This window comes from Pleurodeles waltl, chromosome 3_1 (assembly GCF_031143425.1).
Source record: "Pleurodeles waltl isolate 20211129_DDA chromosome 3_1, aPleWal1.hap1.20221129, whole genome shotgun sequence".
In the NCBI taxonomy this organism is placed as follows: Eukaryota; Metazoa; Chordata; class Amphibia; order Caudata; family Salamandridae; genus Pleurodeles; species Pleurodeles waltl.
This window is the reverse complement of record NC_090440.1, coordinates 848,262,408-848,285,309: the sequence shown is the minus strand read 5'-3', so window position 1 is coordinate 848,285,309 and position 22,902 is coordinate 848,262,408. Positions and strand designations below refer to the sequence as shown.

The 22,902-nt window shown below is 43.3% G+C and overlaps 1 protein-coding gene across 1 annotated transcript in view; it reads left to right on the top strand.

Annotated features, from left to right (window-relative positions):
- The window catches only part of CSMD2 (CUB and Sushi multiple domains 2), a 1,417,205-nt gene that overhangs the window by 1,059,598 nt on the left and 334,705 nt on the right, over nucleotides 1-22,902 (top strand). Inside the window, exon 22 of the mRNA XM_069223779.1 lies at nucleotides 13,602-13,771. Within this exon, the coding sequence (XP_069079880.1) occupies nucleotides 13,602-13,771 (170 nt within the window). The remainder of the gene's footprint in view (nucleotides 1-13,601; nucleotides 13,772-22,902) is intronic.

The following is a 22,902-nucleotide window of genomic DNA, read 5'->3' as shown; positions in this document are numbered from 1 at the left end:
CGTTGTCTCCTAATTCGAGCCCTCAAACCTATCCCTCTTCTCCGATAGCTTAGAATGCCCTCTTCTAGTAGTTTAAGACAGTGGTTCCCAACCTGTGTTCCAGGGATTCCAAGAACGATTCAGTGGAGGTCCCGGGGTTCCAGTAATTATAAAGTGGGGGTCCACAGAAGTCAAAAGGTTGGGGACCCCCAATCTAAGATATAAAAAAACATAATAATTATAGGCAAAAGCTTGCAATAGAAGGAGTGGAGAGCCCATACTGAGCATAATGGGATAAGTGGTGGAGTCCATTGTTCGAGGCTAGGTAGAGAGATAGATCGGCATAGCATTAGTGTGGTGAGGACGGGGGTGGGGTGTTGGCATGGCCACACAGTTTTGAGAAGTAGAACACATTATGAGCTGGGGTGTAGACACTGTACTGGATTGAAAGGTGAAGAGAGCCAGGACCTCCCCACTTTGCCAAGAGCGCAGTCACTGACGATTGTGTGCTATATATAGTAACCATGTTATAGAACATTAGACAACCACGTAAACGAAGTGCTCCTGGAGGCAGGAGGGGTGGGAGATAACTAATGAGAGAGATATGACCAGTTGGTGGTAGCCTGAATACAAAGACAGCTAGAGACGTTGACACAGATTGAGGAGGAGAGGGAATAGGTGTGAGGACTGAAGATGAGAGAAGGAGAAGAAAATGGTATGTTATTTTATGTTTGAGGTATGTGAAACTTTATAATTGTTTGGGAAATTTCAGGACATTTTATGAAAATTACCTGAAAATGACACAAAGTTACGCAGATGGTGAGAAATGTAGTTTGTTGGTATCTTGTGTGAAATTTTCATACAATAGCATACCTCCCATAACAAAATCAAGCGAGGTGTTAGAGTGTTAGAACCTAATTTAAGCAGAATATGTATGCTAGTGTTTCATGAGCCAAAATAACACAAACTTCAATAATATGAAAATCTGTAATTTTTGCAAATTACAATACTGGGAAACTTCACAAATTTCACTAGTCTAATTTAAAATGTGTATATGTTTGGTTATGTTTGTAATGCTAAATTGTGTTGTGTTCTATTATTTTATATTTTGATAATGCAATTGTGTAGCATTTGTACAATGCTTATGGCACTCTTGTTTAATTCGGGGAAGTGTTTGAGCAGTTCTCGTATTAGCATAATTGGATTTGTATATTCTATTAATCAGGGTTTGGTTGCGTCAGTGATTTCTGTAAGAGGCTATTGTTAAAATAAGATAAGTTTGTTCTAATTCGAGGTGTTTGCAGTGTCTTTGTATAAGGATAGCTGATTGTCTTATAGTTCGGTGCTGGTAGCTCAGGGAGTGGGGAGTGATTTTCCTTTAGGCATCACAATCCAAAAGTAATTCCCCATGGGGTGTGAGCTGTATTGGACTGTCATGACCAAGAAATGAGATGTATTTATTAGGCCTGGGTGGAACTCGTAGACTTTCACTCTATGGAATTTGGCAGAATTACATAAAAGATTCCATGGAGTTCCGTGAGCGGACAGAATTCAAACAAGTCCCATGCTTGCGCTGATTTTTAGTGCCACTAGGTTGTTCCACGCTGTAAAATCCACACTCCGCCAACATATTGTTGACTAGCCACGCTTGTGAAAAAAACTCAGCCACACAGCTATCGGTGGAGTTTTTCCAGAACTTCATACTCCAAGCGGGCAAAACTCCGCAAACTCCTCCAGCCGAACGAAGTTTTTTACCCTCCCCTAGCATTCATATACCCTTTATCTTTGTCTTTGCACATTCTCTCATTAGCTTTCTAACATATGAAATTAGATTGTGTGTTGTCTCAGACAGTTTTCAGCACTCGCAAAACACACCACATCCTCTCTTAGTCTAGCTAGCTCCAAGTCGGACATTGTGTGTTGCCTCAACAGGCTTCAATAGTCACAAAACACTTTGAGTTTAGCTGACTCTACATCCAACATCATGTGTTGTCCCAGACAGGCTTCAGCTTTCACACACTGCATTCTCTCTCAGTCTTGCTAGCCCTATATGACTAAATCCTACATTGTGTGTTACCTCAGCGAGGCTTCATCATTCATAAAACATACTACATTCACCCTCAGTCTAACTAACTCTACATCCTACTTTATTCCATTTAGCAAAACACACTACATTCTCCCTCTGTCTAGCTTGCTTTCTATCCACCATTATTGTGTGTTGCCTGCAAGAGGTTTAATTATTCACAAAAGACACTGCATTCTCCCTTACTCTAGCTAACTCCATGTGCTACTTTATTGTGCTCAGCAAAACACACTGCATTCTTCCTCAGTCTAACTAGCTCCATGCTTTATTTTTAATGATATACTTAAATGTCCTTGCCTTGTGACTAGCTAGAGCAGTCTGCTTGCTTTAGTGACCTGGACGTCCTGCACAGCAAGTGTTGGTCATCTGCGACGCAGGGTGTCTTTTTGCCTGCTTCGGAACCCCTGAAGGGGAGCCGCCACCGGCTGGTGTTTTTTCTTTCTCACTACTCCTTAGAGACATCCTCTTTCAACTTAGGAGTAACCACATTCTTGCGTCTCCCTTTTCAACGCATGCACGTCCTGCGTTTTCACGACGGCTCCCACAAGATTTTGGGAGCCATGTGATTTTGTTTCTATAGAAACGGAACAGATGCAGGAAGCATCTGTGTTAGCATTTTTGGTAGTAATGAAGTTGGCTGCCTCTTCCAGTGCAGTGGGGGTCCTAACTATTCATGCACTGCACCTCTTGATTTATGAGGCTGTGGTGGCAGCTTTCAAATCCAGGGAATATGACGGGCTGTCATTGGTGGAACTCTAAGTTCACTCTTTATCCAATGTCTCTTTTGACAACTTATGTACGGCAGCAGCATCAGGTGCTTCCATCGCGGGCGTACCCATATCTGGATACGGACCTGGAAAACAGATATTTCTCAAAAGTCAACCCTCACAAATTGCCTTTTGAGGGTTAAAAGGTTTTTGGTCACCAACTTGAAGAGATGGTGAAACAGTCATCAGAAAACAAGAAGTTGGTTGCTCCTGTTCTTCCTCCATCTAAGGGTAGAGGGTTTGGGTATCGCCAAGCTTTTGCTCCTCCTCAGGCTAAGGGTAATAACCAGCCCTTTCAAAGCAAGAGCAGTGGCAAGTGGGCCCCTGGAGGAGACAAACCCTGGCCTTAATCATCTGTTGCCTCAACCCCTCCTCCTGCAAAACAGTGACTTTCCACTCTTACCGGCGGGAGGAAGGCTTTGCTTCTTCCATCACTAGTGGCTAGCAATCTCGGTTGCCTGGGCAATTCAGACAGTTTCATCAGGTTACCACATAACATTTTCATCTAGCCCAGCTAACACTATCAGGATGCCTCCTCCGCTACAGGATCCAATGAAGCAAGTGACTCTCCTGGGAGAAGTTCAGCTTCTTTTGAAGAAGGCAACTAAAATTGAGGTAGGAAAATGGTCAAGGATATTGCTCCATTCATTTTCTAGTTCAGGACTGCACTGGAGACTTCCATCAGTACTGGATCTGAAACGGCTGAATGTGCACATTCCCCACAAACCCTTGAAAATGTTGCCATTGCAATCCATCCTTCAATTGATTCATATAGAGAGCTATCTGGCTTCCTTAGACCTTATGGACGGGTACTTGCACATTCCCATACACCCGGCGGATCAGAAATGTCTTCGCTTTTCAGGGGGTATGAAGCATTTTCAATTTCAGGTGCTACTTTTTGGCTATTTGGCCTTTCATCTGTGCCAAGAGTTTTTACAAAGCTCTTGCCCCACCCCCCAATTAGGTATTCTTAATTCTCAAGGAATTCAAGTGTACCCACAACTGGATGACTGGCTAATTGTTTCCCCTTCTTTTTCTAAGGTAGTGGAAGAGGTGTAACAAGTCTGCTTTCTACTGACAGACTTTTGGTTCCTGATCAATCTCAAGAAGTCCTCCCTTCAGTTCACCCAGTCACTGAGATTCATCAAAGCTCTTTTCAGAGGATGGATCCGGGAATGGTATTCCTTACCCAAGAGAGACAGTTGTCCCTTATCCAACACCTTTCCTGGGTTCTGTCCCAGACTGGGATCTCTGCTGTTCTCTAACTTTGGAGTCAGGAGATGAACTTCACTTTACAGATTCTTCCCTGGGCCCATCTGCATTTGTGTCCTCTAATCCATCATGTTCTCCACCACTGGGATCCGGCTTCACAAGAGTACATTTCTCTCATTCCAGTAACACCAGAGATTCAGAGGTCTCCCCTGCGGTGGTGGTCACCGCTTAATCTTTCCATAGGTTACAGTTTGGTTGTTCATCTACTTACCATCCTGACAACAGATACAAGCAAAAGGGGGCGAGGGGCAGTGCTGGCAGAATCAAAAACTCAGGGCAAGTGGGCACACTTTGAAAATCTTCAGTCTTCGAACTGGAGGGAGTTAAAGGCGGGTGCCCGGCACTTCTGTGGTTGAGGCATATATCAACCAGCAGGGGGGTATGCAGTTTATCCTGGAGGATTGGCCTGTTGGTGAAGAGGATTGTCCTTTCTCTCTCAACAGTCTGTCTTGTGGCCGGAGAGACTGGTCCTCGGACTCCCTGAGCACGGTATTTTCCTCTTTAGTAACATTTTGCCTTTCACTAGTCTTTTTCAACAGTGTCTCTCCAGGTTCAGTCTCCCATGACTGGATCATTTTGCTTCAGAGGGGAATTCTCTTCTCCCTCAGTTTTGCAGTCCAATCCCTTCCAAGACAGCCTGGGCGACAAATGTGTTCTCCATTCTTTGACCCAGGGACTCTTGTATGCATTCCCTCCAGTTCCCTTGATTTCCTGGATTTTCTGAAAGATTCAGGTGGATCATGCAGAGCTTCTCCTTATCAGCCCAGAATGGTCCAGAAGACCTTGGTTTCCCCTTCTTCTGGACTTAGAAATGAGCCCCCATTGGTGATTCCCCATTCATCCATCTTTGTTACAGGTTCCTCTCCTCAGCTCTGTTTCTCTTCTGCACCTCGGGCTGTCGGTATGGCACTTGTGATGATGAATTTGTTGGCACAATGTTGTTCTACTCAGGTAGCACAGAGTATTCTTGGAGACATTTCCCTCCCTGGAAACTGTCCCTGGAGACATTTTTATTCCTGGTACAGGGACCAAGATTTGTCCTCCAACTCATGTGATCCTGTCAGGTCTTTGGGTTTTTTAAGGGATGGCTTTCTGTTGGGCCTGGCCATTTCTACTCTCCAGGCACAATGGGCAGCCATCCTAGCCTTCAGGTGTTCGTATATGTCTCCAGTTTCTCCACTAGTAGTGCATCTCTTGAGGAGTTTCCTTCTTCAGCCACCTGTTTCTTGCTCACCTGTTCGCCCAGTGATCTCCCCTTGGTACTTCAAGCATTGACAGGTCCTCCTTTTGCCCACTTTTTTCAACTGACTTTAGGTTTCTTTCCGCAAAGGTTTTGTTTTTAGTGGCAATTTGTTCAGGTCGCAGGGTCAGTGTGATCGGGGCATTGCTGGCTTCTCCTTTTTTTACATTTTTTTACTGACAAAGTGATCATGCCTCCAAGTAAGTTTTTTTTTTCCTAAAGTCTTGTTGGATTTCCACTGCCAGGAGGATATTGTCCTCCTTGTTTTTTGTCTTGTCCCTTCAACTCCTGAAGAGGAACAGCTTTATATTCTGGATGTTCTTAAAGCCCCAAAGATCTACCTAGACTGTTCTAGTTCTTTTCGGCAGGCGGATTCTTTGTTTGTCATCTTTGGTTTCTCTGGCAAAGGTCTTAAATCCTTTTTGTTCACTCCGGCTCATTGGGTGAAGTGGGCTATCCTTAATTCTTATGAGGCTGCTCACCATTCTCTCCCCTTTTTAGTCCAGGATCATTCTACACTGAGCATGTCCTCATCCTGGGCAATGTTTCAGGTGGCTTCTCTCCAAGACATTTATAATGCAGCAACATAGGCTTCTCCCTACACATTTGTCTCTCATTACCTGCTTCAGTTGGGAATGGTTGCATCATTTGATTTTGGTTCACATGTGTTATCAGCTGTACATGATCTAATATTGGTGCTATGTAAGTGTGTGACATCAACCCATGTATGTGTTTTTTTTTTTTTGTGGCATGGGTGCTCATGTGTAAGGAATGAAACGGGAAGACGGATGAGGAGGTAATGCCCGGTTAATCTTCATTTCCCCGCGTCCAGCTATTCCTGTTCCATTCCTGACCCTGTCCAGCCACCCCCACCCATCTCATGTTTCAGGTGATTGTTTCTTTTCTTATGTTTGTAGATGTGGTATTTTCAGGGTGCCCTCATGACATACCTCCACCTTTATGCGTGTCGGGTGGTTCAGCGCCATACTGGGGCAGGTTTTGGACCTCAGCTAGGTAATTCGTTTCTGTGGAGCAGGAGAACTGCTCACGTGTAAGGAATGGAAGGGGAAGACCTCGACTCGGAGTAATAAAGTTTACCAGTAAGTAACTGAGCATGTCTCGCTGAGTCTACGTCCGACATTGTAGAGTTTTGCAAAAGCACACTGCATTCTTCCCCAGTCTAGCTAGCTGTTCGTCCCACGTTATTGTGTGTTGCCTCAGACTGGCTTCACCATTCACAAAACATACTGTTTTGTTTTCTTTTATTCGTAGTTTGACAATGACATGTTTGCATCAGGTGACATTGGGGTGGCGTAGAATTGAGGGAGATGAAGGGGGGGCACATGGAAAACACTCAGAAGGTAGCTCGGTGACAGTGAGTCGCCCAGGTCTTTCTTTTAAGCATCCCCCAAAAGCTCCATGCAAGCGCACGGCACCTTTTATTTATTCAGGAGAATTAATGCGGAGAGAGTTTCGTAAAGAGTCCATGAAAGACGTTTGATCCACCGCGCTCGTCATCAGTCGACTCCTTTTAACATCTTGTTTATTATACAGTTTTCTAGACTGACTTTCGTCTTTTGTCGCACTTCAGTCAGACAATCACACACAATCGACCGTGGTCCATTCTTTTAATGTGTCGTTTATGTAATATAGGGTTTCAAAGGAGTAAGCAACACGTTATGACTCAGCCCGAAGGCGCCTGCGGTGTGTGAGCCATTGTGTTGTTAGCGGGCGGCATTCTTTGTTGGTACACAGCGTATTGTGCATTTCTTGGTCTTTTATAGATTATACCCTACTGCCAAAGACAGTAGGAATGTTGACTGTTCGAATGTCTACTTATTTTGCCTCATAAGAATTGTTGTTTCTCACTCACTTGCCTACTTCTATTTATTTATGTGGTAACCATTTTTGTATACTGCTTGAATGCACTTTTGTGGTTAAGTGCACTGGGCACACGACAGAAGTTATAAATTCTGGAAGAAAGGAATTACACTGTAAACGGATGTGATTGATAGTTTCTATTTCTTGCATTCTTAAGTCACTATCTTGGCAGACTCGCAGTTGAATTTCAGCCTGATTGTTTCCCCTTTCAGAAGTTTCCTGAATTGAAGATGGTTGGTTTCGGTCCTCAAGTTAGTGCTCTGAACATTCAATTTTTTTGTACTAGCCTCCATGTTTATTGCGTGAACTTTTGTTCTTTTTGATTAGAGGTGTCTGATCAAAGGGATATATATGGTCAGGCTGTAGTGCGATGCCAGTTGTTGAGTGTTGACAAATTCCTTTCACCACCATGACAGGACCAGGACAAAAAAGCTGACCAGTATTTTTGACTCCACTGGTATCTACTGGTTTGATTTCAAGGTGTGGCTTCGAATGGTCTCTTCTGTGGGGCTTTAGGCACAATCGTGATGCCACTCTCTCTCTGCAATATGTCAAAATGTTTGTGATTGAATGTGGTGTAAGCAATGTGGAATAAATATGCCTGCATGCCTCTATGAAGACCCACAGGATTTTCTATTTATGTGGCATTTCAAAGTTTATTCAAATGTGCATGATTTGTTTATAGTCCCACTCAACACCAATATTTTTTCAGAGTAGGCAGTGGTCCAAGGGACCACTACCTGCCCTGAAAAAATCCGAAACTAAAGGTTTCGTTTTTTTTTTTTTTAAGTGCAGCTCGTTTTCCTTTAAGGAAAACGGGCTACACTTGAAAAAAATAAAACTGCTTTATTCTAAAGCAGTCACGGACATGGAGGTCTGCTGGTCCCAGCAGGCCTCCATACCCGTGAGTGCCCATAGTCGCTATGGGGCCGCAATTTGCGACCCACCTCATTAATATTAATGAGGTGGGTCTTTGCGACCCAAACACTATTTCATCCTCTCAGGGTTTCCTCCCTTTAAGTAATGGATGTGATCTTTCATGTACTAGTGGACACAGTAAGAGCATTTAGTAATGTTTTATTGGCGTAACCGAACCACTCAGGGGAAAAATTTAAATGTGTCTGCATACCTCTGTTTGAGATTTATAGAGTATAAACTCAACCAAAAAGCAACTGAGAACTCTTCCGAAAAGGAAGGCATTCGGTATGTGTCTATAGCAAGAGAGGGGATCCTAGAGGGTTACGGAGATCCTAGAGGGTTACGGAGTTGAGAGGGGTGGTCACTGGGGAGAAATCAGTGTGCAGTGTAATGCTGTTCAAAGGGAAGTGCCTTCATTTCTGCAGAAGAGGAGGAGGAAAGGTGCTTGTTGGATCTGGACTGAGATCCTTTCGGTTCCTCTGGGAGGAGCTGGTGATGACTTCTTTGTTTTTCCTTCATTCTTCCATTGCTTTCCAGTCGCAAAATGTTTCTGCTCCAGAAGCTTCATTTGCTGCCTAAGATTCTGATCTTGGAAGTCATGTTAGGAATAGGCCTAGGTGAAATTAAAATTACGCAGGCGTAACACTGATCATTTTTTTAATGTTGTGCTACGCTTCTGCCTGCAATTATGCCATTTCACACAATTTCGCTGGAGTTTGTGGAAAAATTGTAGTGCAAAAGGGTGGGAACAACGCAAGCCATCAGAACGTGAGGTGCTGTTGTTAGTGTCAGCTGTGTTTTCTTGTGTTATTCTTTCAGCATGAAATACATCCGAGGACACAATTTGCGATAAAATATATTGCTAAATGAAGGATTTGCATTTCATATAATTCTACATACTGTAACTGAAATTTCGCACACCCCTAGTTACCAGGGGTCTTCTTGCAGAGTGTTTTGTAAATGCTGCAACACATGTTGAAGATAATATAGATTGTCGTGTTTTCTGAGAGCAGGTATGATTCTGCCCCATATAGAGACCCAAAATCAGGCCGTTTGCTGAGTTTGGCCATTGTCTCCTTGCATTCAGAAATGATCTTTCATTGCTGCAGAATCTGTTTCAGTGAGAGCAGATAAATGTAGGTAAATGGTGATGAAAGGGAAGATGCCAATTGCACTCAACATGTTGCTTGCAAGTCGATCATACTAGAGTTCCATTCAAAAGAAGAGATCTCTCCCTTGGTCATGATGTATTCGCACATTTTGAGATCTTCTATTCAAAAGTAGAAGTAGGTCTTTCTAGTGCTTACTGTTTTAATCACAGTTGGGGTAGATAGTATTTTGTAAATGTTAAAATTGTAATTTGTTTGGTTCCATGTTTTACCAATAAGTTTACTAAAGAAGGCTTTTTTTGTAATCTTTTGTATCGTGTTATTTCCATTTCAGGATCTTAGCCATTGGTGTTTCAGTGTGTGGCTTGCTCCTGTCGATTGAGCCAGATAAATTTAGAACTACTTCCTTTAGGTATTGTCTTGCGGAATTGATCCTCCATTGAATTTGAGATCTGGCTGACTATTTCATTTAGAGAAAAAACAGAGGCCATACTGAGTTTCTTTGGATTCTTAGGCTTTTACCTTTGCTATGGACAGTGTTCTCAAAAAGGCAAATAAGAAAATGTGCTTTTAATTGTCAAAGTGAGAATCCACTTACTGCTGAAGTTGATTAATTATTCATATCCTGTTGCATTTCCTTCATTTTATAAGTAGGATTCATAAAGCTTTTAATTATTCTTATAATATTGCTAAATATCCATGAGAGAAACATCCTCTCAGAATTACTTCATATAATATTAATATTGTGTGTTTCGTCACATTTGTAGATTTATTTCACTTTTTCAAATATGAGTTCATAATGTTTTAAATCTGCAACGCCCAGGACTTGACAAGGTTTTAGACAACTATAATGTGTGCTGCAGCTACATACCCAGTGCCAGCTTTTGTAGGGCAAGCATTAATTGAACTGCTCAACATCTTTGAGTAAAAAATCTTTATTTTTTTCTTCATTTTTTCAGCTGAAATGTTTTGGCTGAAATTAAAATTGTACCAAATGCAATGAGTGCAAAATTCTGGGTTATATTATATTCTAAGATCATATTTTATCTAATAATTATCATCTTAAAACGACATTGCTGCCAGAATATTGACCACCACAGTATCAATAAAGTAAGTCTTTATAGGTAGGAATGGATTTAGTTGACCTAACTCCACATATATGTTTCCCGGAGATATGTATTACTTCAAGGTACGTAGATGTAGATTTAGAATAGCACATTTGTGCACAATATTTTGGTAGACAATACTCTGGCTGATGTATATGTTGGACAATATTTTTGTACTCATTGTTCTGACATATACATTTTAAAGAATTAGGAAGATAACAATCAAAATCCTAAATGAACAAGTTTTTTTTTCTATTAGTGAGATGGAACAATCAATATGTATGTACAGAATTTTCATACATAGTCAGAACATAGTGGCTCATTCCTTGATTTAGGTTGTACTTGATTCCAAGTTCTGTTTGTTTGGCAAGTTTTGTGGGAGAAAGAAATTGCTTTTCTGCCTTTGTATTCAGTACAAATCTGTAATATGTTAGTTTCCCTATTCCAATACATGCTAAGAGCGGACATCAGCGGTAGGTAAATGCCCTTTCGAAAATTACCTGCTTTAGTTTCACAGTGTCTTTACAGTTACCCAATTCCTCTTTGGGTTCTTCGGTCCACATCCTGTGTCTTATGTATCCTTCATAACCGGTGTTAAAATAAATGTGGCTAATCTGTCACTTCCTTTGGGCATCACTTTGTAGCATGTAACCACTGGTTTTGTCTATTTCTGTTTTTCAATCAGTAGTCATTTTGCTCTTTTCTAGGGTGTAGTTTGTCTAATACGTCCTAGTCCAAATCATAATACCTTTGTGTGGATATTGTTTATCTCAAACATCCTATTGGTAGAATTGCTAAAGTATCTTCATACAGATGTGGCCTACCTCCTTGTGGCTTAGTCTCATCTGTCATTTCATGTGGACAACGTCTTCTGCTTGATGTGGTTTCTAGCTCTCTTTCCTTGAGTATATTTTCTCAGGGTCTTCCTTTGGTGTCTGGTCCTGTGGTGACTTTGCTGAGCACTGTCCTGTGGCCTGCTTTATCTGTCAGTTGATGGGTGCAAAACTCTTGAAAAATCCTATTTTTGAAGCTTTACTGTGACTTGGTAGGCGATGGGCTTTAGAAATTTTCTGTATTTTAGATTCTGTTTGTCTACATGAGCCTATGGATGGTCTCCACCTTCCTTCCTATGTGTGTGTGTGTGTACATGCATGCATCTGTATAAATGTGTGTTCTGTGTCTTTCTGTGCGTATGCCTACTTTACAATTTTGTATGCTTTTCTTTTCTATGACTTTATTTTGCTTCTAGTTTCTTTATCTAACTGCATGCCCGACCAATATGATTCCCTGTGTTTTGTGTATATGTGTGGATGCGCCTTCTCTGTGGCTTCCCCTCCTTGTAAGGTTTACAATTTATCTACCTTCCACCAAGTATAGTCATCTAATTCCATTAGTTGTTGCTGTGATTACACATGGATATGGCTGATTATAACCCTATGGGCGTGGTCTTTCTATAGCTGCCTCTGTCTGGAGTTACTTTGCAATGATCAACGAATAATTAGAATTTTTATGTGGTTTCTCTGTGATTTAATGTGGGTATTGCAAGAGAAAGTCAGTTAGCCAGCACTGTTTAGTTGTGGTGCCGCCAGAAGTATACTACAGTAATTTGCGAGACACTGAAGTGAATCAACAAAAGAGATGAAGAACTTGGGGCCAGATTTAGAGTTTCGTGGAAGTGTTATTCCATCACAAATGTGACAAATATCCTGTGCGCCGTATTACAAAGTCCATAGGATATAATGGCATTTCAATATGGCGGACGGGATATCCGCCACATTTGTGACCGAGTAGCCTGTCCTCCAAACTCTAAATCAGGCCCTTAATCTTTTATAGTTCTGAGTTGCATTAAAGGCCTCTAAAGCCTTTGTGTTTCTGAAGGTGCAAGTACTATCCCTTCCATTAACTTCTTTTTATGATCCACTTAAAAGTACCACAAGCTGCAACATCAAGGATCGTTTCACACTGCAAGAGAGAACAGATATTATAACAAAATGGAGCGAAATAATTCTAGAATAGGACATTTTTCCGTACGTACAAGGTAGTCGTTTTAGTCACACACAAAGGCAGAGTAGCTTCTTTGACAGAGCATATCATCGTCAATTTACCAATCTTCATGAAAATAGATTCATGTGATAGAACAATTTTTGATTAAAAAAAGGATTTCTGCATTAAGTACCCAAGAAATGTCTAAAAGTTAAAAAAATGATGAACGTATTCTATGATATATATCTTCACGTAGGTAAAAAAAAAATGAAAAAACAGTTCAAAAACTGGCAATTTTCACATCAGCCATGGCTGACATCCGATAGGCACACAAAAGGCTCATTGTTGTAGGGAACCAGGCATAGAAAAGTGCACTTACTAAGCACAAAAGCATGCAGCATTTTGCAAATGATGATCTTCAAAGAAAAAAGTTCTGCTCCTACGATCCTGAAGGGTTGGCAGGTGCACCACCATTGTTCTCCACTTCTTCGCGGCTGCAATTTCAACTTTCCTGTCAAAAAACACATGACAATAACAGCCCAATTACAGGTGGGCTGGAAATGACCTGGTAATGTCTCACCAGAATTACACATATTATGGGTCATTCCACGGGGGGAATTGCCACATTACATGTTGGACCTGAGGCTCCTCTAAGAATTGAAGGAATGGGAATTATCAGAAGAATTGGGAATACCACGCTTGATCCCTGTGGTGGTTCCTATTTTTTTTACACAGTCCAGGTGAGAAGTCTAGGCCCCGCATTGTTACCATTTACTTTGTAATCCAAATGGAGTCTTGTAGACATCTACACATCTACTGTCTCAAATTTTGGTATAAAGGTAGGACAGAAACTTCTAGGCAGTGTGTTAAAGTTTCACTATCAGAATTCGGGGTCTTCATGCCAGTGGAGACCAAAAAGCTTTTTGGGCATCAGACATGGGATATTCATGACAGTGGCATGCGCTGGCAAGCAATGATTCTGTTTGTCACCATTGTTGCAGGAATGGTACACTACTACACACTTACACTTCGCTGACCACACCCTTCACTGACCAATATTTTCAAATAACAATACATTTTTATGGTGATAACACTACATACTTCCGACGTCAATCAACAGAACTTGTCTTCCCAAAGCAGCTTATTGGGTACATTGCTACTATTCTTTAGTGCAGATGGTCCTTGAGGCTTTTTTATGTTTTTTCCCAATATTGGATTGTCATGCGGACTTTAACCCTTGTCTCTCACTGCTTTGTGTTCCAGCTGAATGTGGTTCCTCAGTGAGTGGGTCTCAAGGTGTCTTGCTGTCGCCCAACTTTCCAGCGAACTACAACAACAATCATGAATGTATCTACTCTATCCAAACCCAGCCTGGAAAAGGGATCCAGCTGAGGGCCCGGACCTTCGAACTCCAGACGGGGGACATTCTCAAGGTAACACAGGCACAATAGTGCTTTAAAAGTACTAGCTCTGCCTCAAAGTAGTGTTCAAGAGGCCATAATGGCTGACTCTGGATTAAGACTTGTGGTGGTGGTGGTGGTGTATGAATGTGGCATACCTAAGGATGTATGAATGTGACACACCAAAGGGGTATGCAAAGCGACATATAAAAACTAATACAATATATGCCAGGCTTCATCCTGGCCAATCACCAGGCTAGAAAAAAACTTCCCAGGCAGAGGAACCAGGAAGGCAGCTTCCATCAACCTCTTCACACAGCTTACAGAATCCTCAACAATGCGGCGACGTGTTTTGCAAAATTGGGCACTAAATGATGGAATTCACTCCAAGAACTTATTCTCGAAGAACCCACTGAAACCCCCACTGGAATCTTTCTGGTTCTTGGATGCAGTCTGGCCTTTCGTCATTGTTGTTGCTTGTATGACTTTGCAGAGCCTATACCCCTGAGTGAAGTTCATCCTAACAAAGCACAATTGTGTGTGTGCCAGAGGCATGTTTGTGACCCAGACTGATGCCAGGCATGGTGCTTTGTGGTCTGGAGGGACATACCATGTGTACTTCTTACCTAGGTACTATTAGCTCACTGAGCTGCAGAGGACTGATAGTGGTGGCAATAAAAGACTCTAGCAGCAAGGCATGTTTTCGAACCTGTTCATGGAAGGGAGAGCCACCTACTGTCCTCTCTCTCCTTTCAAATTGTCTATAAGTCTATGCAACCAGGACCAACAACTATAAATGTGAAATATAGACACTGCATATGTTTGCCTTCCTCTGCGTATAGTTGATGAATGTATGGAACATGTGACATCAGGGGTGGCTCCTCCATGAGGGCGGAGGAGCGTCGCCCCACTTCCAACAGCGGCAGCTGCAAAAAACTTTACAAGGAAAAGATAATAAACAGTGTTTATTATCTTTTCCTTGTAAAGGGGCGGGACCATGGGGTGACTAGTACTGAGCACTCTCCCTCAAAGCGGATGTGTGTTTGGCCGGCTGTCACGGACCGGCCAAACACACATGAGCACAGAGCTCTCTCCAGCCCAGCAACACAGTTGCTGGGCTGGAGAGAGCCTGCACCGGCTCCCAGTCTGCCTGGAAGCACCCTGGCTGGGTGCTCCCAGCCAATCCAGACGCTGCTCTGAGCAGCATCAGAATTGGCCGCAGGGCAGGCTGGGAGCCTGTACCTTCCTGCAACCAGTAGAGGAGCGGGGTGCGACGCAACACGGCATCAGGTACGTTTAATTTTATTTAATTTGTATTTTTATTTTCTCCCCCCACCACCCCGTTGTATCCCCTCCACCCCCACACGCGCTGTCCCACCCCACCCCCTTTAACAACACGAACCACAACTGTGTCACATAGGTGGCCATTGGCACACTAGAATCCACTTTGCATTTATCCACGTAGTACCAAAGATGGAGAGTTAGATAGAGTGTAGTCAGTAGATGTGAATTGCAGGGCTCCTCTAGGACACTTTCCAGGAATCCTTTGTCATTGGCCAGTCTTTAGGGAGAGGAGACAGATGGTCCTTTTGGAGATTAGGAAGTTTATCCATTCTTTGCTGGCCCATTTTTCACTGGAGGCCTACATCTTGCAATTTAATAGGTGCGTCCCCTCTTTTGTATACTTGTTTTGTGTCACCTTCCTGTTAGCATGTTAGCATCTTGTAACAAAAACCATAGCTGGGCCAATCTGAGTGGATAAGCAAAAGAAGCAAGACGGCCCAAAGTCGGCCTTCATAGTTGTCTGTTGAAATCCACATCTACTGTCTGCAATATTGGTATAAAGGTAGGACAGAAACTTCTAGGCAGTGTGTTAACGTTTCACTATCAGAATTCGGGGTCTCCATGCCAGAGGAGACCAAAACACATTTTGGCCTCCAGTTTTTGGATATCCAGTGCCAATTACACTTGACAGATTTCAGATCTGAAACCCAGTAGCTTTGATAAAGGCTGCCAGGAGGGGCAGCCTGGTCTCCGCTTCTAGGGAGATAGATGACTGGTTGCTCAGCAGGGGTATTGGAGGTTCCCTTACACAAGTAGGACATTGCTCAGAGGGCGATGAGCTGTGAAGTAGCCAAAGTAGGACAAGATGAATATATATCCACTGCAATACCAGGGAAAGACTTGCACTGCTCTGCAAGAGCAAAGCTTAGGGACCACAAAGTGACTCTGCAGTATGAGCGAAATGATGCACCCCTGCTGACTGAAGGTACAGACAAATTTGTGTCCAGTTATTTTCCATTACAAGATTGGGCTCTAAGAAGCCATACTCTTTTAGGAGAGACCAGACCACAGTTCTGTTCCTCCCCATCTCACCCAAAAATAGAAAACTAGAGTGGTGGACAAGAACCACATCAATTGAGAGGCATGCACCAAGACCTAATTTCTCACAATTGCAGCTGGTGGTGGACACCTAGTATGCCTGGGCAAAATTTTCTGTGGTTGCCCAGAGGAAAAACACAGGCCACAAGATCGAACAAGAGGTGAGCACAGAGACTTAACCTAACCCTGCTTGACTGGTGGTGGCTCAGCTTAGCTATTACATCACCTGTCAGCATAGTCTCCATGTGTGCAACTGTTGGTAGGGCCTGGATGAAATCAGTCGTACTCACACTCCACGAACTTTGCGATACACATCATGTAGAGTGACGTTGCTGTGAATGAGGTGGAGGTGCTGCCTGAATCTCCAACTAGCTAACAGACAACAAAGAGGTAATGTTCAAACCCAGGAGAATGTAGGAGGGGTGAAGAAAGTCTCACTAACAGGAAGGGAATTTCACATAGTACTGCTCCATAGCAAGACTAGCCTTTCCTAGTGATTACCCTGGTTCCAATCCCTACATGGGAGGAACCCACAAACCTATTGAAAACCATTACACAAGGAATACCAGAAAAGGTTATCCCACTAGAATAGCACAGGTGGATTACCCAGTAACTGCTGAAAGTTATCTGTAACCCTACTGTAATTTACTACAGTCTGTGTGTATGGTATTGCATTGTCAGGGAGCTGTGAGTAAAGTACTTTTTCTTTAAAAATGATGAAGCACTGGCTGGACATTGAGATCATGACCTGTATTGGCTGATGTATTGTGTTCTGAGTCTCTAACTCCACACTCACCTCCCTTTATAAATCTTGTTCTGCTTGACTTCGCTACCCCAAGGGTCAAGTGTTAAAGATGAGTTCTTGATGTTCAGTTTGTGCCCATTAGTAGGGTTAAACACCAAAACACTAGTGGTAAAAGGCACTGATTATGATAGCCTGTGCCCAGTAACCCCTGTCTCCCCAGGGGCTTATAAAAGGTTTCCACGAGCACTATGAAATCAGTGCCCATATTCTTACAAGGATGCCATCCATTGTTTTTGGTACCAGTATCAGACCTGCTTGCAGGCAGTGACTTCTGGTGAACCTTTGGGAACATAAATACATGCCTTGAGTATTGTGAACATAAGTGTTGTGAGAACGCTGACTTTTTTTTGGTGTTTCTGGGATTCTGGTGTCAGAAAATGTTGAAGAGTTTGGTGGAAACATGGCTTTCAGGGCTACTGTTACTACTTCACACCCTTCATCCAGATCTCCTCTGTCCAACATATGGTATATCGCTAAAGTGATATGATTGTTAGGTAGCTCATCAATTTCACTGACTATTGCCAAGTATTTCTGCACAACATATCTATTCAGGTACATACCTTTCATAGGGTGATAAAAGCCAGTTGTTGCCGGTAGTGGGGACGGAATGCCACAATTCATTTTGCGGCCAAAGCTGTATGGTTTGCTAACAACATCATGGGAACATTTGGATCGCTTCCCTGCGAATACATTCTGCCCATTGCTTACCACTGGCTTTTTGTGGTTTGTAACTCATAATTTGCTTGCTTTCTATGTGCCGGCTTTATTTGTTTTAGGCTTTCCAGCTTGAGTTTTCCCTTCCGTGGCTCATGTCTTGTTTACTGTATCCTTCTGAATTCTCCCTTTCTGTAAACAGGTCTTTAAATTGTGTTGTCATCTTGTCACATTTGCAGTGCATTCGGAGACAAAGGTCAAATGTCAGGCTCTGTCTTCTGAGGGAGCTTGGTGTTTACTTTTCTTTCCCTGACTTCAAAGTGAGAGCACTTATGTGACAATCATGCTGGCTACTGGCCGTGTGCTGTAGGAAGGCTGTACAATGTTTATTTATTTTCTAGCACACAACAATGTTTAAATGTCAGTAAATGAACTGTGGATATATTTCAGAATACATTATCGTTTGTGCACTGTAGACTTTTATCAGTAAAACTGTATGTCTGTGCAAATGTAATGGTCATTTCAGTTGAAGGTGTGCTTTTTGTAATGGCAGTGTGCTACCACGTCATATGAACTCCACTTGACCCTACTCCACTCTACTCTTCACCACTTCACACCACTGCACTCTACTCTGCACCACTCAACTCTATGCCAATTCACTCTACGCCGCTGTACCCTACATCACTCTATTCTATGCTAGTGCACTCCATCCCACTCTACTCCATGCACCAAGGCACTCTTCGCCACTGTGCTCTACACCACTTCAGTCTACGCCAGTTAATTCTACTCTGCACCACTCCTCTCTGCTCCACACTATCCTATGCCACTCTACTCAGCAACACTGCAATCTGTGCCACTGCACTCTACACCAGTGCACTCTAATCTGTACCACTCCACTCTATGCTAGTGCACTCTATGCCAATCCATTCAAGGACACTCTATTACAATCTGCACCACTGCACTTTACCCTGCACCACTCCACTCTACAGTGTACCACTCCACGCCACTATACTCTGCTCTGAAACAATCTACTGTATGTCTCTGCACTCTGCACCACTGCACTCCGCGCCATTCCACTCTACTCTACTCCATTGAAAGCTACACTGCACCATTCCACTCTTCCCCACTCTACTCTGTTCAGAACCACTCACTCTACATCACTGTACTGCACTCTATGCTGCTGCACTCTACAACACTGCACTCTACTGTGCAACACTGTGTTGTAGGCCATTCTACACCAATCCAAGCTATGAAACTACACTCTACGCCCCTCTACTTTGCATCGCTCCACTCAATGCCAGTGCACTGTACCCAGCATCACTCCACTCTACACAACTCTACTCTGCAATGCTGCACCCTCCTCCACTGAACTCTATGCCACACTAATCTACATCACTACACTCCATGCCAGTGCACTCCACTCTGCACCACTCTACTCTTTGCCATTCTATTGCACTCTACGCCAATGCACTGTCCATCACTACACTCTATGCCACTCTATGCTGCATTGATCCACTCTACACCACTGCACTGTATCCCAATCCACTTTAATCTACTCTATACCAATGCACTCTATGACACTCTATTCTGTGCTGCTGCTCTTTATTCTATTCACTGTACTCTGAAGCAATCCACTCTATGCCACTCCACTCTATGTCACTCTATACTACTTTGGACCATTCTGCTCTGCACCACTCCAATCTACGTCACTGCAATCTACCCGGCAGAACTCAATCCAGTCATCACTGCTTTATGCCAATGAACTCTACACCACTTTACTCAAAACCAATACACTATAGGCCACTAAACTGTATACCACTACACTCTACCCTACAACACTCTGCACCACTGCACTCTATACCACTCTACTGTAGACCATTGCACTCTGTGACTCGACTTTATGCCACTCTATTCTACTCTGCTCCTCTGTACTGTATGTCACTGCTGTTTACACCACTTTACTCTGCACCACTCTATGCCACAACTCTCTACACCAATGCACTCTGTGCCACTCTACTCTGCAGCACTGCACTCTATGCTACTGCACTCTACTCTGCACCACTCTACTGCACTCTACACCAATGCCCTAAACACAAATGCACTCTAGGCCACTATACTCTGCACCACTACACTCTACCGAGCTGAACTCTATGCTAATCTAATCTACTGTGCATCACTGCACTCCATGACACTGCACTCTACACCACTTCACTCTACAACTCTTTACTCTGTACCACTCTACTCTTTGACAATGCACTTTAATCTACTATGCACCACTGCACTCTTCACCATTGCACTCTACACCACTCCAGTTGAGGCCACTCCACTCAACTCTGCACCACTCCACTCTATGCCAGTGCATTCTACACAACTACTCTGTGCTACTGCACTCTACTCGGCACCACTCCACACTACCTTGCACTACTCCACTCTACACCACTTCTCTCTACTCCAAAACAATCTAATCTATATTTCTGAATTCTCTGCCACTACACTCTATCACACTGTACACCACTCTGTGCCACTCCACTCTATAACACTGCACTCTGCGTCACTGCAGTCTATTCTGTGCACCCCTCTACTCTGCACCACTCTACTCTACACCACCGCGCTCTACGCCACTCTACTATAAATCACTGCACTCTAAGCCAATGCACTCTAAAACTCTTTACTCAAAGCCAATGCGCTCTATGCCACTGCATTCTATGGCAACTATTCAGCACCACTGCACTCTATGCTAATGTACTCTAATCTGCAACATTCTACTCTAGGGCACCGTACACTATGCTACTCTACACCATTGTGCTCCTCTTTACTGGACTCTATACCATTCTATTTTACTCTTCATCACTGTACTGTATGTCACTTCTCTCTACAGCACTCTCCTGCACTCTGTGCCACAGCACTCTACGACACTCTACTCTGCAAGATGGCACTCTCAACAACTGAACTCTACGCTACTATACCCCTCACCACTGATCTCCCTGCCACTGCACTCAATGCCACTGTGTTTTACTCTGCACCACTCAAATCTTTGCCACTCTACTGCACTTTACACCAATGCACCCTACATCACTATACTCTACACGACTACACTCTGCCTCTCTCCACTGTACACCACTGCAGTCTACACCACACTACTGTATGCCACTGCACTCTAAACCAGTGCACCCCAGGCCTCTCTAGTCTTTGTCTCTATATTCCATGCCACTGCACTCCATGCCACTGCACTCCACACCCCTGCACTCTATCCTGCACCACTCCATTCTACCCTGCACCACTTCACTCTATTCTGAAACAATCTACTATATGTCACTGCACTCAATGCCACTCTGCACCACTCACACTGCACCACTCCACTCTACATCATTGTGTGCTACACCACTGCAATCTATGCTGCCCCACTCTACTGTACTCTAATTTTCACCACTCTACTCAACGCTACTGTACTCTATGCCAATCTACTCTGCATCACTGCACTCTACACTTTACTCAAAACCAATGCACTCTATCCCACTGCATTCTGCCAGTCTACACATCACCACTGTATTTTATGTGACTTCACTCTAGGCCACTCTACGACACTACATTCCATGATACTCCACTCTACAACACTCTATACCACTCTACAACACTACTCCACTCTAAGATACGGTACTCAACTCCCTCCATGTCACTCCATGCCAATTTACTCCACTCTATTCTATGGCACACTCCTCCACTCTGCACCACTACTTCACTCTACATCACTCCATGCCACTCTATGCCACTTCCCTCTTTGACACTCTATATCATCCCCCTCTACTTCACTATATGCCACTCCAATCTATAACACTCTACTCTACTCCACTCTATTCCATTACTCTCCACTACACTGCTCCACTCTATGCCACTCCACTCTGAAAGTCTACTCCACTCATTTCCACTCTACTCTACAGTACTCTATTCCACTGTACGCAGCACCCTCTATGCCACTCCACTCTGCTTTGTAACACTCCACGAGACTCTATGCCACTCCTGAGACTCTACTTCATTCTATGCTACTCAACTCAACGACACTCTCCTCCACTGTACGCTCTTCCTCTCTATGACAGTTGTAGGAAGTTGGCTCTGTATGTAACCCCTTTCTTTTGGTCACCCCCAGTGGAAGTTTTGGTTACCCTAGTCTTGACCCAGTGGTCTGCCTTCTTTCCCAATTCTTGGGGAGAAAGTGGACCTAGGTCTACCAGATACTGATGCAACTTTTCATTGAAGCAGTTACTTAAAATGTGTTCTTTCATAAACAAATTATAAAGCCCAACATAGTCATACACTTCATTTCCAGTTACCCAACCATCCAGTGTTTTCACTGAGTAGTCAACATAATCAACCCAGGTCTGGCTCGAGGATTTTTGAGCCCCCCTGAATCTAATTCTATACTCCTCAGTGGAGAATCCAAAGCCCTCAATCAGGGTACCCTTCATGAGGTCATAAGATTCTGCATCTTTTTTAGAGAGTGTGAGGAGTCTATCCCTACACTTTCCTGTGAACATTTCCCAAAGGAGAGCACCCCAGTGAGATTTGTTCACTTTTCTGGTTTCACAAGCCCTCTCAAAAGCTGTGAACCATTTGGTGATGTCATCACCATCTTCATATTTAGTTACAATCCCTTTAGGGATTTTCAACATGTCAGGAGAATCTCTGACCCTATTTATGTTGCTGCCACCATTGATGGGTCCTAGGCCCATCTCTTGCCTTTCCCTTTCTATGGCTAGGATCTGTCTTTCCAAAGCCAATCTTTTGGCCATCCTGGCTAACTGGATGTCCTCTTCACTGGAGTTATCCTCAGTGATTTCAGAGTTGTTGGCCCCTCCTGTGAGGGAACCAGCGTCTCTGACTATTATTTGTGGAGTCAGGGCTTGAGAGGCCCTGTTCTCCCTAAATAGGACTGGTAGGGGGGAATTTCCCTCCAAGTCACTATCTTCATCCTCTGTGTTGCCATCCTCAGAGGGGTTGGCCTTTTCAAACTCTGCCAACAGCTCCTGGAGCTGTAGTTTGGAAGGTCTGGGGCCCATTACTATTTTCTTTATTTTACAGAGTGACCTTAGCTCCCTCATCTTAAGATGGAGGTAAGGTGTGGTGTCGAGTTCCACCACATTCATCTCTGCACTAGACATTATGCTTCTAAAAGTTGGAATACTTTTTAAGAATCTAAAACTAGTTCTAGGTTCTAATTCAAACTTTTACCAAACTTTTAAACTCTAAAAGAAATGCTAACAGGGACTAACACAAGGCCCTAGCAGGACTTTAAAGAATTTAGAAAACTTTTCAAATTGCAAAAATC